Source organism: Rattus rattus, chromosome 1, assembly GCF_011064425.1.
Source record: "Rattus rattus isolate New Zealand chromosome 1, Rrattus_CSIRO_v1, whole genome shotgun sequence".
Lineage (NCBI taxonomy): Eukaryota > Metazoa > Chordata > Mammalia > Rodentia > Muridae > Rattus > Rattus rattus.
The window spans coordinates 675418-693426 of record NC_046154.1 but is presented as its reverse complement, the minus strand read 5'-3'; the positions used below and the strand labels follow the sequence as shown (position 1 = coordinate 693426).

Sequence of the window (18009 nt, the reverse complement as noted above, 5' to 3'; positions counted from 1 at the left end):
GATCTGAAGTGACCCAGGGATCACCCACACATTGTGCTAACCGCTATCAGGTGAGTGAGGTACTTCTGCTTCCTTCTCCACAGCTGGGTGCCTCTAAGGTGACAGCCTTCCGACATCATTTCACGAAGTATCTGAGCATGTCAGCTCCTACTCAAGTCACAGGAGCGGCAATAGCAGACTCTCAGACAGGGAGATAATCACTGTGGGGGGCACCGAGGGGGCCAGTTCTAATATAGACAGAAGTAGATCCCCTGTGGTGGTGTGAATGCGTTTGACCCAGGGAGTGGCACTATTTGGAGGTGTGGCCTTGGAGGAAGTGTGTCACTGTGGGCATGGGTTTTAGGACCTTCCTCCTAACTACGTGGAAGGTGGGAGATAGTCTTTTCCTGTTTGCCTTTTGATGAAGATGTAGAACTCTCAGTTCCTGTTGCACCTCTCCTTTGTGGATGCTGCCATGTTCCCACCTTGATGACAATGGACTGAACCTCTGAACCTGTAAGCCAGCCCCAACTAAATGTTGTCCTTGTAAGAGTTGCCTTGGTCATGGTGCCTGTTCACAGCAGTAAAACCCTAACCATCCCCATTTCTGATTTCATACAGAGAAAGGCTTTCAACATATTCTCTTGAGGACACAGAGGCCCACGGGTGAAGGGGACTGGCCCAGGGTCATACAGCAAATATACACATGGGCCCCAAGTTCCAGGTCCTCAGGCTTGTCTCCCTCTGCATGTGCAGTACACAGGGGCAACAACATCCCAGCATCCCGGCATCTCAGACTGGGATCTGCTAGGGTTAAAGGAAGGAAGTTCAGTTCCAACAAGAACCCCAAAACACAATGGCAGAGGTGAGCAGCAAGAGTGTGACCAGAAGCCGAGATGAGCTCTGGACCCAGTGGGTGTGGAACATCTCCTCTCCCTGGTTCAGGGTCATCCTGGGGAAAGGAGCCAGGGAGGCAGCTCTCAGTTGTGCCCTGCTCAAAGGCAGGGCACCTCCTCCCTGAGCCTGGCTCCTGCACGGAGACTGGGAGGGCAAAAGTCCCTGCTCTTCTGGCCGTGGCTGGGCCCAGGGATGGAACAGCCTCGTGAACTTTCAGGCCTGTTCACAGTGAGGGACCCCAACCCTGATTGTTAAGAATCTGCAGCCAGCTGGACACACACCTTTAATCCCAGCACTTCAGGAGCAAAGGCAAGCAGATCAGTGAGTTGAGGCCAGCCTGGGTCTACAGAGTGAGTTCCAGGACAGCCAGGGCTACACAGTGAGAGACCCTGTCTCAAGAAACCAAAACCAAACCAAAAACAGGGGAGGGGGAGGAACCTGCTTTTCTGCCTTGGTAAGGACAAACGCAGGGTCCTGCAGTGCTATTCCACCACCTACAGATGACACCTGGTGTCCTTTCTTCAGTGTGACAAGTAAAGGTCAGGTGTCTCCTCTCTACCTGCTGGGAGAATGCTGGGTTAACCGGTGCACAGCTTGGTCAATGGGTCCTACCTACAGCTAGATCTCCTTGTCACAGGGAGAAGGTAGGAACAGAAGAGCCGCCCCATGACTTAAAAAAAAATATGCCAGGTTATAGTTCCCAGGTGTTGAGGCTACAGTTTCTTGGGGCTATCTCACTCTAAGTGGGCTATAGGTCCCTGGGGCCATCTCACTCTAGGTGGGTTGGGCTACAGAGAAGGAAAAACACCCATCCCAGTCTCCAAGGATGGGGTACAGGGCCCCCTGCCCTTCATAACACACACTTAGAGCACCCACTAAGCAGTCACAGACACCAAGTCACGAGTCAGACGGCGAGTGCCTTGTTTTGAGCCCTTTAGAATTACAAACGTACAGTGTGTGGCCTTTCTTGGGACAGAAGAGTTAGAAAAAGAATTGTTTTTAAAACGAGTCATTCCAAAAGTGTAAAAAACCTGCATGCACATTTCCCCCATCCCCCGAAGGTCTGCCCTGCTAAAAACTACATCTGCATACGAATCTAGTTTGCATTCCTTAAAAACAAACATACAAAAAGCAGCCATCTACAGGCAATTTCCCTAGATTTTCACAGCGTAAACCGATCCACTCCTTGACAGCCGCTGTTCTGTGACCAGTGTCTCTGGAAGCCTGGGAAGAAAAGGGGGAGAAGTTAGAGGTAGGAGCTTGACTGACCTCTGTGTTCAAGGGGAGGCAGAGGGTGTGGTCCTGAGGTTCAAATCCCTCCTCAGCGAGGGATGCATCCGGAACTGATGAGAACTGGGTTCTGGGGTAGTGAGACTATTCAAGACCAAAGGCTGGGTATTCCAGGCAAGGAGACTGCGGCTTCTAGGAGAGCACTTCTCAAGCCCGGAGAAGCCCCAGTATGGCTGACTGATGAGAGTAAGCATTGCATTCCTAGGGACACATGACCAAGAGCTGGCCGACAGTGGACGCGGTAGAGGGAGCTCAAAGCACAGATGCAGATCATATTATAAGCTATATAAAACAATTCAAATAATCATATGCATCGTGCATAATAAAAAAAAGTTGAGTATTTTCGATTTCCAAGCTTTGCTGAATTCTTCTGGTTTTACACTTTCATATTTTTTTTGTCCCTCTGACCTCTGATGACCTCTGACCTCTGACAACCTACCCTGCCTTCAAGCCCAGGGCCACTTCCTCGGTGAGTGACTTCTTTCCTTCAGTCTCTCTCCAGTGCAAAGCTGTTTCTCCTGCCTCAAGCTGACTGCACCCCTTGAACTAAGGTGACACTTCTCATTTCTCCACACGTCCTCTACAGAAACGATGGCTGGCAGCCCAACAGAAGTGTCTGAAAGGATCGTGGGGTTAAAACCACAGCCACATCCTGCTTTTTAAAACGTTTATCACGGACGGCTCAGCAGCTGAGAGCGCTGGCTGCTCTTGCAGAGGACCTGGGTTCGGTTCCCAGCATCCACCCGGCAGCTCACAACCATCTGTAAGTTCAGTTCTAGGGGATCTAACGCTCTCTGTGGTCTCCCTGGGTATTAGCAGGCAAAAGCTCACACACATAAAAAATTTTAAATAAATAAAACAAAAGATATCAAAACTTATCTCTGATCTCCCCTGCTCTGTTAGAGCATGCTGGTCAGCTCTGACGACAGTTCACGATGGCAACTTTCACCTCTGGGGAGGTTCAGGCCTTCCTGCCCTTTGGCTCCACTGAGTGGAGTGTGTGTGTGTGTGTGTGTGTGTGTGTGTGTGTGTGTGTGTGTGTGTGTGTCCCACTTCATCCACCTAGCACAGCTGGGTGCACCAATGATCTGTCAGCCGATGTGACTTCACTCCTGAGCAGAAACTTAACTGAGACCATGTACTACTCGGTTCCTGCTCCTCCTGTCTGCCACAAGAAAGGACATGGCCTACACTGGGGCTGCCGCTCCTACCTGGGTTGGGGTGAGGAAACAGTGGAACAGAGTCACCAGTTACATGTCACTTGGACATGAACAACAGAGCAGCTGTCTGCGGCTGTGAGCAAGCAAGTCTTTGAGGCGGCTTAGCCGGCAGAGCTGGCTTAGAAAGGATTCCTTTCCCAAGTTCCCAGTCACCTGTGGAACAGGTGGCGACAACTGCCACCAGCTGACACCTAAGGGGTGAGGAGGACGGAAGACAGAGGTCTGCCCTTCCCCTCCCCAGGTATGTTGCTGGGCAGCACCCAGTGCTGAGGACTGGAAGGAGGGGTTTAGGGGTAGAGAGTTGCTCAGGAGGGGGTGGGACAAATACACAGCCCCAGGCCTCCCTGTGGGGACAAGTCCATAGTGTCCACAATGACACTGTTTCTTTTCATCCCCATAGGAAGCAATTCCAGTAATGGAAACAGAAATGATCTGGCCTTTCCAGCTTGTGGGTCTTCATACTCAGCCCTTAGCTTTGCATTCTGGGAAACTCAGAGATGCCCATATAGGACCCAGCCGAGCTTCCAGTTGCCAGCCTTCAGTCCGCCCGCTCTTTGCTTTTCCTCAAGCTTCCCAGACTTCTATCTTTCTCTTCTTTCTTACAGGCCCTCTAATAAGCCACCTAAGTTCTCTTATGCTATGGGGTGGGAGATAGAAACGGCTTAGGATGTGTACCATGTTCATCACAGGAGGTCACCCGGAACCGAGGAGTAGAGGCTTTTGTATCTGTTCAGATCGAGGACCGTCACCGTGCCGTGGGACTGAGCCTCTCCGATGGCATTGGCCGCGTGACAGTGGTACACTCCCTCATCTTCCTTTCTCAGAGGGTTGATCTAGAAATACGACAGGCGAGTTTATACGACTGCACACATCACACTCAAAACCGACTACCTTTCCTGTTAGGCAGGGTCTCTTGTTGCCTTCGAACTCACTATGAAGCCGAGGATGATCTTGAACTCCTGACCTTCCCGTTTCTGCTTCCAGAGAGCTAGGATGAGAGGCCTCTGCTGCCTGGTTTATGTGCTGCAGGGAATCAAACACAGGGCTTCCTGCGTGCTAAGCAAGTACTCCGCCAACTGAGACACAGTGAGCCCTGTACTCAGTCCGCGAGGACAGACACGCGTGCTTGCTCCAGACTCTGGCAAGCTGCCTGTTTTCGTGTCTTGCCACAGAGGCCAGGCACGCGGGGCCTGCTGCTGCTGTGGTTCTTTTTAGTGTCTTCTCTGTCTTCTGTCTTCACTGTGAGCTGCCTGGTCCTTTCACTAAAAGTGACAAGGGCTGATTGATTTTGAGGAAAAGGGCAGACATCTACCCACCAGAGAAGACCTCCAAATGCTTTTTATGGAGTAGCCATTCTTTACAAGACAACACCAAGAGAACTTGTCCTCAACGTTCTTCATGCATATAAAAGAGGGACTATGCTTGACTGGAGAAGGCCACGCACAATCAGCATTCCAAGTCCCTCTCTTGGATGGAACCCCAAAGGGACTGGTATTCCTATTCAAGACACCCTAAGACTAAGTTCTCAGCAAAAGGAGAATTACTTGCCCCAGAGGGACAAAGAGAGGAGATAGAGGATGAGGGAGAAAGGGGAAAGGAACGAGGGAGGGGGGGTGTTTGTTCTTGGGCAGGGAGAGGGATGACAATAGTCACCTCTGGATAGAGAGGAGACACAGGAAAATGGCAGTTTGTTAAGGTAAAGTATCCCTGTGTTTGGCGGTTTGAATATGCTTGGCCTAGGAAGTGGCACTATTAGGAGGTGTGGCCTTGTTGGAGGAAGTGTGTCAATGTGGAGGTGGGCTGTAAGTCCCTCCTCCTGGTTGCCTTCAGATCAAGATGTAGGACTCTCAGTGTTGGTATTCTGTTTAAGCTCCACCCCCACAGCTACCTGGCAGTAGCCAGGTATGCTCCGCCCCACAGTTGCCTGGCAACAGCCAGCTGTGCCTGACACTATAAAAGGGGCTGCTTGCCACCCCCTCTCTCTCACCCTCTTTCCCCACTCTTGCTCTTTGTTCTTCTCTGTTCTTTCCCCCATCCCCTCCTCCATGTGCCCATGGCTGGCCACCATCCCTCTCTTCTTCTACCCTTCTCTCATTAAACCTCTCCACGTGGAACCATAGTGTTTGAGTGTCTTTTGTCCGGGCACAGACCGAGATTTAAATCCTAACACTCAGCTCCTCCAGGATCATGCCTGCCTACATGATGCCATGCTTCCCATCATGATGATAATGGACTGGACCTCAGATTCTGTAAATCAGCCTCAGTTAAATGTTGTCCTTTATAAGAGTTGCCTTGGTCATGGTGTCTGTTCACAGCAATGGAAACCCTAACTAAGACAGGAGTTGTTACCAGGAGTGGGGTATTGCTGCGGTAGGCCTGACCATGGTTTAGTCTGGAGGAATGTGAATTTTGTGACTCTGGATTTGGAAAGCCATGAGGCTTAATGGGCCATCCTAGTAGGAAAACGGAAGACACTGGTGCTGAGGTACGCTCCTCACCTTCCTTACCTATGAGTCTTCTTGGTCAACTCCATCTTAAAGCCTTAACCCTCCTTACCATGCAGCAGCTCATCCACAGCTGAACATTGGGACACCTTGCAGCAGATTGCTTATGCTCTTAGGTGTTAGCATTCTGTTTAAGCTCCACCCCCACTATTACCTGGCAACAGCCAGTTATGCCTGACACTATAAAAGGGACTGCTTGTCCCTTCCTCACTCTCTTGCTTCCTCTTGTTCTCTCTTGCTCTCTTGCTCTTACCCTCTTCCCCCTTTGTCCCTTCTCTCTCCATTCCCTTCCCTGCTTCTCTCCACATGCTCATGGCTGGCCTCTACTCCTCTGCTCTACTCTTCTATTTCTCTCTCTCTCTCTCTCTCTCTCTCTCTCTCTCTCTCTCTCTCTCTCTCTCTCTGCCGTACTACTTTTTTAACTCCCTTCCCCATGCCCTGAATAAACTCTATTCTATACTACACTGTCATGTGGCTGGTCCCTTAGGGGTAAGGGATGTTTTAGCATGGGCCCGCTGAAGCACCCCCATTCCTCAGACCTCCATAGAATATTCTACCTCTCCTTATCTTTTTATCAACACAACAATGGTGCTGAAAACCAGGACATACCTTTCTTTATCTTTTTATCAACACATCGTTGGGAGCTATCTAACCTGCCCTGCGTACTCTAGAGGGTCCAATTGGAGACAAGGGCACCCTGGGTCCAGTGGCACAGAGAAATGACTCAGAGGACTGAAGCAACAGGTTAAAGAGTTTGAAGTCAACCTGGACAACTTAGCAACACTTTGTCTCAAAATAAATGTTTAACGTTTAAAAAACTACATGTATCTGTTTTGCACATGTGTCTACATACACACACGTGCATTGAGCTCAGAGGACAACTTGCAGAAGTCAGTCCTCTCCGTCCACCATGTGGGTCTTGGGGAGTGAACGCAAGTCAAGCACCTTTACCCTCTGAGCCATTTCCTCAAATCTCTTCTAAATAAAAATTTCAAGTGAGGTCCTGGGTTCAATCCCCAGCAGAACCGAAAGAAAAGAATAAGAATCAACTTTTAAAATAGAACATGTTGTGAGAAGACAAAGGGTGGCTTGTTGATAATATCCAGGAATCTGAAACACTCACCAAAATCCAGGATGTGGTCTCGTGGTCAGAAGGGCCCCCTCGCACCTGGACAGCTATATTGACGTGGTCTCCAGGCAACTCCTCCAACCCCTCAGTGCCCTCTGGAGAGTGCTTGACCTATTTGAGGCAAAGAAAGCATGCACAGTGAGGAAAGAAAAAATTGGGAGACAGGATGACCTCCCCCAAGACTTCTGGCCACCTGCATCCTCCCTGGGACTCGGAGGCAGAAATCCAAATGCTTCTCATTCTTATGCAAATAACTCCACCTTCCTGTAACTCTATCTATTCGGACAGTGCCCCCTGCTGGAAGTTTCGCCAAAGGGTGGAGGAGGGTGGGAACAGAATGGATTTCATAGCCCTTATTAGGGTTTTTGGGGCAAAGTCACCCAAGGTTGTGACTGCTAGTCTCTCAGAATTGGTCTTTGGTGTTCAGGATTGAGTCTTGGTCACTGGCCAAGTCTGCCTATTGCTCCGTGTCACAGCAAAGCGGGCTCTAATGACAGGGCAGCTGATAGTAAATTGACTAGCAGAGCTTTCTAAATACTTAAGCGGCCAAATGAACAAAAGGGAAGGGAAAGAATGCAAACCCATCCTTTGGGGAGCATGGGGCGCCAGCTTTGAGGCACAGGGCTGGGGTATCTTTGTTTACTCCTCTGGTCCACCTACAAAAGATTCCCATTCGGACACACTAAGGAAAATAGTTTACCACCCGCAGGTCCCTTCTGAGTCTGTCTTTCTCTCTGAGGTTCACAGCACATGTGCCCATGCACACAGACAAATGTATACGTTCTCTGAGAAATTACCTTCTTCCAGGTGATGACCGGGGTGGGCACAGCCTTCACCTCACAGGAAAGAAATACTTGAGTGCCAGTGACATTGTGAATATCTCGAGGGGGCATGAGGACCACAGGAGCTGGGAGAAGACAAAGAAACAACCCTTTACCCTGACAGATCAGGAACCCAACCCTGGCTTCTGAGGGCCTGTGGGAAGCCGTGCAAGGAGGAAGCCGGAAGGAAAGAGGAAGGCCATGTCCCGTGGTCAGTGGCGGGGCTTGGGTCTCAGCACACCCTCTCTCTGACTACCAGCGCCCCAGCTACCATCTGCGCATCTATTCCTTGGCCTCCTAGGATCTGGTTTTGTGATCCACATAAATACCTGTGGGTGATGGGGTTCAGAAAAATCTGGCCAGTCAAAGTTTTCTGAACACACATTGACCAAAATTAAATCAAAGTCCAATGAGGAGCTCTTACAGAAAACATGACTGAATTGCAGACAACAAAGACTTTTTTTTTTATTTTAAAGACTGGGTCTCCTTAGCTTAGGCTGTCCTCAAACTCTCCACGTTGCCAAGGATAACTTCAAACTTCTTATTCTCTGGCCTCCAAGTCCTGAGTGCTGAGATTAGAGCTGTGTGACACGGGCTGTTTTGTTTTACGTGGTGCTGGGGGTTAAACTCAGGGTTTTATGCTCACTAAGCAGGCGCTCTACCCACTGGGATACACTCAGCCCTCTTCTGCCATTTTGCAATGTATATTTATTTATATGAAAGGGGTGTTATAAATATAAAAATGACGATCAGCTTTGAAAAGTGTTGCAATGCTCTGCATCCTGCGATATTGATGCCAGCCAAGATTTCATCCCTTTAAAACATTTTTTAAAAAATGTTTAATTTTATGTGTGCGTTTTGTCTACATGTATGTCTGTGTAACACGTGTTTATCCTGTGTTTGCAGAAGCCAGAAGAAAGCCCCAGATCCCCCTGGAACCGGTGATTGCAGATGGTTATGAACTGCCATGTGGTTGCTGGGAATTGAACCCAGGTCCTCTGGAAGAGCAGTCAGGGCCCTTAACCATTGAGCCATCCCTTCGGCCCCCGAGATTGAGTTCTTTATGTGAAGATAAACAAGCACATCTGGGTCATTAGGACACAACATTGCTCTCATCCCCAATGGACGGTAAAAACTATACACACACTGAAGAACGGGTTTAAAGTTTATTTCATTGTGATTTGTTATCAATTAAGTGTTTGGTGCTTATTTAAATATAGTCCATACTCAGGGTTACATGGGGATTTTTCTATTGCGAAGGTTTAAGAACCCTGAGGGGTAGTGTCAAGTCATGTTACCTAGGCCGGATCCACTCGCAGGTGCTTTTCTGCCTCTGAGTACAGAGGGTTCAGAAAAGAGAGGTGTAAGGCTTTGTTTATGTAAGAGGACCTGAGACCCTGTAGCACAGGCTAGACTCTTAGCTCACCCTTCCCAGTCTGCTTCTTTCCATACCGGGGATCTGTTAGGCATTGACTCTCATCCAAGGGCACCTTGGTGCTCAGGATTTGGAGTTGAGACAGGGTTCCTTTGGGCTGCCTTGGAACTCGCTCTGTAGACCAGAGTGGCCTCAAACTCAGAGATCTGCCTGCATCTGCTCCTCAAGCGCTAGGCCTAAAGGTGTGCACCACCACTGCCCAGCCAGTGCTCAAGATGGATGTACTACCAATCCTGCAGGCCCAGCTCCACAGTCAAGGCCTAGACAAGGGGTCCATTTGTTTGACCATCTGCCTCACAGCTGGCCTTAGGGTCTGGGAGTCTCTGCCTACTCTCCTCCATGTCAGAGGCCAAGTCCAGCCGTGAGGTCTGGCAGGACAGAGGCCTGACCAAAGGAGGGCAATCAGTTCTTGCTTCTTCACTGGCAACCTGGGGAGAAGACCCCTGGTGCTCCTGGTTGTAGAGTGGCCAGCTGTGGAAGGAGGAAGCAATTACTATGGTGGCATGGCATGTGAGCAAGAGTCAGGGGCAGGCGTGACAGGCAGACTGCTGGACGATGAAACACAGTGCATGAGAGAAACAGCACCATTCTGGGGCAGCAAACCCAACAGAATGGAAGGGCCTATGCCCCCTGGGATAGAGCTGCATGAAAACCAGAGAACAAAGGGAGAGAGGCCAGGGAGAGACAAGGCTGGTCACACTATAGGATCCAGGGGCGGAAGGCCACAGAGGAATTACAAGTGGTAACCAGAAGCCCTGTGGGTTCTGGGAATCAAACCCAGGCCCCTCCAGACACAGTGAAACAGACCTTGTCAAGCCAGTGCCTGAGCACGGGACATTTCTCCATTGCACACCTCCAGGAATGGAGGGCTCACTGCCTGCAGAGCTCAGCCCCTAGAGGGCTTTGCGGTGAGCTCATTCTCACTGCAGCTGCTTCCTTCCTCTGTCCTTCAGCACCCGATGACAGGGTTGCAGCCCTTAGCCCTAACTTCCAACCCGCCCTGAACAGAGCCCCCACACTTCCAACATGCCCTGGAGCCACAGACCCACACGAGGCGCTGTCTGGCAGAAGCCCCATCTGCCAGCACAAAGAGGGGCTAATTTATTCATATTCTCCTCCTTCCCGCACCTCCTCAGTAACACAGGCGCTTGCACAGGCAAGCCTGTCCCCAAACGGCTGTGGGACAGTCACACCATCTCTGATTCCAAGGCCTTCCATGGGTTCCAGGGGGACGCTAAGTCAACGTGTTTCACTTTTCTTCAAGTAAAGTCATAAATTTTAAATGAGACCTCATCACTCCCTTTCAAACCTAAATGAATAAACCAGTAAATCACATTTCCTGCTTGCTCCCTGCGAGCCTCTCGCTCCCTCTCTTTCAATAACTACAATTAAGAAGGGCTGTCTGGGGGAGGCTGCCTCTGCCAGGTCTTTCAAGACGGGAAATGCCATTTCTTTTACAAAAGAGTCCTCCTGCTTTCAGGGCTAAAGGGACCTTTCCCAACGCGTTTCTTTTTCTGCAAATTTGCATGCTGCACGACTCATTCTGGTGTGCAGATCTATGTTGGACTGACAGTTCCTTTGGCATACAGTTGGGAAGTCACCATTGGAACCAGAGCAGTTCTGTGGCCTTGGAAGATTCCTCGGGTATGTGGTGACAGTCATTTTCTTTTAATTTGAATACGTATGGCATTAAATTTGTGTTCGTATCCATAACAGCTCTGCACAACAGCAACCATCAAAAGTAACCATGCTGCTGGCTGCTTACGGCTGATAACTCCTCCCTTCCCAGCAGGGGGCGCTGCTCGAGGTAAGCCCTAGCTCAATGGTGGGGGAGGTAGGATCTCTTTTTGGTTGTCCAAATCAAAAGATCAAAGGGCTTAAGTTCTATCCTCACACCATCTTGCCTTTTCCCCAGGAGGACTCTTCTGTACCCTCACACCAGCCCTGAAAGATAAGCGTTCTGTAAAAAAGTCCCATTTTACAGCTGGGAAAGTAATACTTAGAAAAGTGAAGGACCTAGAGGAATGGGAACTCAAATTCATGCATGCGCAGTTCCATAATATTCCATCCTGTTTTAAAACTGAGACCATTGCTATCTTGGCGGCTCCAGCCTAGAAGAAGAGAGTAGTTCTTTAGAGATCTGGTCAAGGGCTCCCAGGTATAGTGATTTGCTGGGAGGCCTCAAAGCTTACAGGGTATAGTGACATAGTTATGACCTATGTCAAGGACATAGAGCAAACTCAACAGAGAGGAATGTCAGGGAAGGGAGCCACGCACCAGCTCCTGGGGAAACTACACAGGGCACAGCCTCGTGTGTACAGAGACACACTGTGAAATGCTCTCTAGTTGGGAAGCTCATGGGAGGTCAGGGCTTTTAATAAGGGTCTGGTCACACAGGTACAGAATTATGAACCAAATTCTCAGATCCCTAGATGGGTGGATAAGTAGCCCTTAATGCTCATGGGCTGGAGGCTGAGCTCCCAGGCAGGTGACAGTGGGGTGACAGCCTTTTCAGGAATCAGAGCCCAGCAAGAAGTCTTTAGGTCACCAGAGGTGCGACGACCTCAGAGGGGACAGTAGGGTTCTGGTACCTTCTCTCTTCTGCTTGCTGGCTTGGGAGGTGAGCAGTGTGCTCCTGCCAAGGTGTGCTGTTCTTGCCAGCGGGGCTAAAAGAGAACATGGGGCTGGATTCTGGACTGGATCCCCCAGAACCATGAGCCAAAGCAAAGCCATTCTGTCATGCTTGCCTCAGGTATTTCACAGTGATGAAATATCAACCCAGGTGTGGGCCACATTCCCAAGTGTAGGAAGTGGACCCCTCCCCCCTTCCAGGGTGGTTCAATTTCCCAAAGTCCAGGTCCCCAGAAGCCAGCCACGGGACAACCTTGCCAGCTGATCACTCTGAAGTGACAGTCTCAGGCTAGTTATTCAGGTTCTGCTCTGCACAGGGAGAGAACACTCCACACATCATCACCTCCCAGTGATGCCCCACGAGTGACAGCTTATAACACTTGGGGGTCAGACAACTCCAGTTCTCACAGTACTCAGGTGTGACAGCAGGGTGCTCAGTGACTACCCAAGGCAGGAGAGCTGGTCAAGGAAACCCACGTAAGGTTCTGTCTATGCTGTGTATCCAGTGGTAGGCTTTAGTCTCAGCTATGGCTTCTTCAGAATGGGTACAGGTGCCCATTCTCCTCAGAACCTGAGTCAGTCCACGACTGGCTGGCTCTGTGGCTTAGGTCTGTGGCAAGACAGAGACTTCATAGTGGAAAGGTAGAGTGCAAGAAAGCCTGTTCACTTAATGGCTGCCAGGAAGCAGAGGGAAGACGAGAGGTGGCTCCTGGGACAAGACTTTCCCACCAAGGCATGGGTGTCCACTTACTTCCACTAGTTAGGCCCCGCCTCCTGAAGACTCCACCACTCCCAATAGTGCCACAACTGGAGATTAGAGAGCTTTAATACACAAATCTTTCAGGAACACTTCAACATTTAGGCCATTGACATTGCCCCTGCCTGCCCTCCACAGTGAGGTACACTTGAAGACCCCTTGCAATCTGCCCCATGTCCTACGGAGGCCCAGGGGGACTCAGCAGCTCATGTTACCTAGAGCAGTCCTTTCTATTGTGCTGTATCTTCTTGCTCTAGTGACCTCTGGTGACAGGGCCTACCTGGTGATACTAGAGGTCATGACCCCTGACTCTCAGGATTGCCAGCACTCAGAGAAACTGCAGCAGCTCGATGCCCTGCAGGCTGGAGATGGATGGTAGCCATCTTCAAAGAGCCCAGGACCTGGCATCTCACCTCAGTGTCGTCACGGCTGTCATGATCCTGGAAGGAGCAGGTTTTCCTTCCTGTCTACCTTTGACTGGAATGAAGTGGCTTTCCCAGTCTTGTTCTAAATGGATCAGTTCCATCTACCTCTGCCCTACTCAGGGCTTCCTTCCTCTACTCGCACTCAGCCCAGGAAACTCAGGATGGTACAACCCCGTGCATCCCAGGGCAAGACAGAAAGTCAAGGTCACTCAATTCTGTGCGGTCAGAGTGGTCCTCGTGGACCTAGTAGCACTGGACAGGCAAAATAATACCAGGGAGACTCAGCTGCCTGGGGATCCGAGTGCTGTACCTAGGCGGGTTGCGAACCACTGTCTGCTTGGGAAGAGAGCAACGCTGCCCTCTGGGGTGTGGGGACGTGATGGCGGTGTCTGTGTTAGCTCTGTGGGTCTGCACGGATCAAAGGATCTGTGTCATTGTTACTGCAGGTGGTCATCTGTCTCCCTGCCCCTTTCATTAAATGGGTCCTAGGTGGCTGAAATGAAAGATCGTCCCGCGTGCCTCCGAGATTTAAGTTAATAGTGCCAAAGTCATCCCCCAGGAGACTATCTGCTTGTATTAAGACCCACGCAAGCAAAGACTTTAATGATCAGCGTGCCGAACAGGCTTGATAATTTATGCTCATAATCACGGCTGGATGTGGAAGGAGCTCCCGTTTAATCCCACCGCCTGCAGCCGGTGCCTCAAATCCCCTCCTCGGCTCTCAGGGAAGGCTCTGGAACACGAGGCCCCTTTCTTTGTCCCTCTCACAAAGTGGCATTCGCCTGCCTCTTCTGGTTACCTGGTAACACATACCTCAGGCTTCTAAACGGAGCGGGAATTCCAACCAAGGTGAATTTTTCTAAGATTCGAGCTCTCTCAGAGAAGCTGCTGGGGCTTAAAGGCCTGCAGGCTGGAGGGTGACAGCAATCTGCCAGGAGTCAGGAAAACCAACCTGGGGTCCTGTCTCAGCCGGGCCAGCCATGCAGTTCCAGGAAATCCCCTTCGGTGTGTCTCGATGGTCCCTTCTATTAAAACATGTGGGTCTAAACCTATTTGGGGGTCAAATGACCCTTTCAGAGGGGTCGCCTAAGACCAGTGGAAAACACAGACATTTGCATTACGATTCATAACAGCAGCAAAATTACAGTTGTGGAGTAGCAACGAAATAATTTTATGATTGGGGGTCAGCACAACATGAGGAGCTGTATTAAAGGGTCGATGTTAGGAAGATTGAGAACCACTGCCTTAAGGGGATGGGTAAGACCCCCTCCCTCCAGTGATTGCAAAAGACCAAGGACAACAATGGATATAAAGGCGATATCTGCCAATAAAATGTTCACACATACGTCCTCCAGGCACAAAGATCAAAGGGTGCTCTAAGTACTAGGTGGCGGGCAGTTCTGAGCAAAGGCTTCTGGGATGGGCAGTTTGCCACCACTGTCCCATGGAAGCATCCCGGTGACACTATCACCACCGGGAAGGACATAATCGATACGAACCATCACTCCATTAAAGTGGAGGTGCTTGGGAGGGGCTGAGGAATGAGTGTCACCAACACTGAAGTAAAACTGTCTGTTTCCCTTCAAACAGGGTCCCCTGGGGCTTTGTTAAAAGTGCTCCCGCTGTGTCTTTTGAATTAAAGATGGCTTTAGGGCAGCCCAGAAGGAGGTGCAGCCAGTGTAGGGAAACAGTCCCCTGTGCACGCGGCCATACCTCTCCAAGGCACAAGGACAAGGACCGCACAAGCTTGTGAAGACGAGAGGTGACAGGGAGACATCATCAGGTCCGAGGTGGGTGACAGAAAGCGGGTGGGAAGGACAGCTGGGCTCAGGAGTGCTGAGGCCTGCCACTAATGAGGTCCTGGAAAGTGGCTTCTGGATTGCTCCCATTGGCTCTGAGGACCGCTTTATTCTCCTGGCTGGGGCCCAGGGCGGGCCTCAGAGCCCACAGAGAGTCCGGGGGCTGGCACATTTACTTGTCATTTGGTAATTTTCAGTGAATTAGGGGTGTGGGCTTTCCATCTGCCATCTGTCTGTACCCTGGTAACCATGGCAACCACCATCTGCCCGACTTAATATTATCAAGTCCGGTCCTGAAAGAGTGGTGAGCCAGGGGTTGGGACCTGGGAGGTGGCAGCTTTAAGTGGACATCATGGACAAGTCCCCTGCTTTCTCTGGGTCTGGGTCTCCAGTAGCTTTGAGCCATGCGCCTCTAAATGGCCCTTTCTCCTAGGGACGGAATGTCACTCCTGGGGAAAAATCACCCAAGCCCATCCGCACTAGGAAGCTTTGGGAAGCCTGGTCAGCACTTCTTCGGTATCCTGTGTGTGCCATTAGTGCTACCTGTCTCAGACAAAGGGAACTGCGTGTAAGCCGCTGCTGAGGAAGCAGAGTGTAAAAACAGTGACAGAGCTACGAGGGGGGAAAGACGGGGCTCTGGCCGTGCATCAGGCAGACACAAGCGCTCCAAGCAGAGCAGGCACCAACCATGGCTCCCCTGGAGCTGCTGTGGCTGGTCAGGGGCAGGAGCTACCCAGGAGTACCCCCAGCATTGTCTCCCCCACTGGAGCCTAGGCTAGGAAAGAGCCATGGTGACTTTTCTCTGTCGCCCCTCACTGAGTTGCACACAGCCGTTGCCTCTGTGTACAGTGGACTTCCTGCCCCATGGCTAGCGGTCCACCAGAATGCTGGATGTGAGCACGTTTCCATGGAATGTCTGGAGGGAGAGGAGAGTGGCACAAAGCCGAGTACTATCTAAGGCCTGGAAAGGGAGCCCCCAGGTAGGTGTCTTTCTTGAAGCGTTAACTTGGGCATCTGGCTTAGACTTCCTCTCCCAGCCCAGGCCAGAAATCCCCAGAAGCCCGAGGCACAGGCTTCAGGGCAGCATCGTGGGGGCTGTCTAACCACCACACTTACCACGCTGAGCTCCCCACTATCCTGTCCAGACGGAATAAACAGACTGTTCTCTCAGAGCTCCTGACCAGGTCAAACCACACACACAGGCAAAGTAGGCTAGCTTCTCTGGACATCCACAGACACTAATGTTTTGGTTATAAAAGATACAGGACAGCGATCAGTTAGGGCACTAGGAATGCTTACAGTGCGGTGTTAGAAACAGTTGACCTTTGGAATCCCTGGCTGTTGGTAGCTTCCTATTGAGTTCCTTAAAGCAGGACCCCTCAGATTATGTCCCCTTTACACTGGATCAGCCTCTATGGTCCCACAATCTTTTCAGAGCTTGAGTTTCCAAAGGTCTCACCCTTTGTGGATGGAAGCTCTCGAAGCCCTGAGTCTGAGTCTCACTGGATACCCAGGATTCTGTCTTGGTGATTCTTGAATCCCATGTGGGACTTCTACTGTGGGAAACCTCACCTTCCCTTCTTCTTCATTCAAACTACCTACCTGGACCCGAACCCCCTTGAACTCCCGTTTCTAAACAGCTGCAATAGCAGGTTCTTCAGTATCCACATTCCTGTTTGTTCTAGGGCTGAAGTCTTCAGGAAGTGGGTAAGGCAGCAGGCAGGATGTAGAAAGATGAGAAACACTGTTCCCCAAGGGGAAACTGAGGCCCAGGTGGTATTGTCCACTTTTGTACAATAAAGTTCTTTGTCCCACACCCTAGAGCTCTTCCCATTCGCCTAGGCCTTTCTGGGTCAAATCCTACTCACCAAACTCGCAGGGCCCATCGCGAACCTTGTGCAGATGGCCGTGGTGCGCGCGGGTTGCAAGTCGGGCGCGCAGACGTAGCGCGCAGATGCTGGAGTAGGAGCGGCCGTCGGAGCCGCAGACCGCTCCGCGTTGCGCGCACACGCAGAGCCCGGTGCCCTCGGGAGCCGTCTCCGAGGCGCGACTCGCACACACCAGGCCAGGGCCGCAGCGTGCGCCCACCTGTCCCCCGCAACTCGCGCCCTCGGCGCCCAGGCAGCGCGCGCAGCAGCCGCACTCGTCGCGCGCGGAGATCCAGGGCGCTGGGCAAGGCGAAGGCGCAGGGCAGCGATCTGGCTGGCACGGGCTGCACTCGGGGTGTCGTCTACCCGCGTCGCGGGGCCCGAGGCCCCAGGCCAGTGACGGCAGGAGCAGAAGCAGCAGCGGCAGGCGCGGCATGGCCGGCTCCCAGACGGACCGCAGCAGCGCCTCTGCTCCGCTTAGCGCTTGGTGCGTGCAAAGCCACCGCGCCCGCCCCGCGCCCGCTGATTGGCCCGGCCCGCACCGCGGGGCGCCCCTCGGCCCGGGACTAGCACGGCGCGGCCCTACCGGTTCATGGAACTGCCGAGAAGTCTCCAGAACAGCTCTGCCATCTCCGATTGAGCTCTTGGTAGAGACTGCCCGGTTCATAGGGCAACTTGTCCACCGGCCTTAAAATATTATGACTCTCAATCTTCCCACCAGGATACCCTATTTTACTTTGCTCTCGTTCTAGTTTTGTTTAGCAAAGGGAATGTCTAATTTAAGAGGCCAGATTTTACAAATGGATGAATAGATTTCCCTCCCAGATCGAATTCCTGTTTCCAGTGGCCGCTCTGGCTCTCAGGTTCTTGGGTATGTTTTCAGGAATTGTTTCTACTTGTACAAGTGTAGGTGAGCGCATAGCCCCGTCTCCTCATATAAAACACCCACTTAAGTCCAAAGTGCTGCACTTGGCTTTTCTGCCTACAGATTTTCAAGTTTCCCACCTTTTGTTATCTCTGGAATCCAACTCTCTTCCAAACAATGGGTGGGTGCACAGGTGAAAAGGCTCTGCGTCCTCACGGGGCTCTCTCTCTCTCTCTCAAAAAAAAATTTTTTTTTTCATTTAATTTATGTGCATTGGTGTGAAGGTGTCAGATCCCCTGGAACTGGTACAGGCAGTTGTGAGCGGCCATGTGGGTGTTAGGAATTTAACCCAGGTCCTCTGGAAGTGGAATCCAGTGCTCTTAACTACT

At 51.2% G+C, this 18009-nt stretch overlaps 1 protein-coding gene across 1 annotated transcript; it reads right to left on the bottom strand.

The window, feature by feature from the left end:
* Positions 1–1773: 1773 nt before the first annotated feature.
* Positions 1774–17369, bottom strand: Igfbpl1 (insulin like growth factor binding protein like 1). Its single transcript, XM_032887030.1, has 5 exons — positions 16756–17369; positions 7817–7926; positions 7014–7130; positions 4062–4219; positions 1774–2100 (listed from the first exon to the last, which is right to left on the bottom strand). The coding sequence occupies exons 1-4, from the start codon at positions 17189–17191 to the stop codon at positions 4070–4072; spliced, it is 813 nt and encodes a 270-aa protein (XP_032742921.1). The 5' UTR covers positions 17192–17369; the 3' UTR covers positions 1774–2100; positions 4062–4069.
* Between the last annotated feature and the right edge of the window lie 640 nt (positions 17370–18009).

What these genes read in the sequence shown, in the direction of transcription:
- Igfbpl1 (XM_032887030.1), bottom strand. Translation starts at nt 17,191, where the DNA reads ATGCCGCGCCTGCCGCTGCTGCTTCTGCTCCTGCCGTCACTGGCCTGG. An exon ending in CGGTCATCACCTGGAAGAAG is followed by an intron (nt 7,131 to 7,816) that starts GTAATTTCTCAG and finishes TGCCTCAAATAG; the next exon opens with GTCAAGCACTCTCCAGAGGG. An exon ending in AGACCACATCCTGGATTTTG is followed by an intron (nt 4,220 to 7,013) that starts GTGAGTGTTTCA and finishes TCGTATTTCTAG; the next exon opens with ATCAACCCTCTGAGAAAGGA.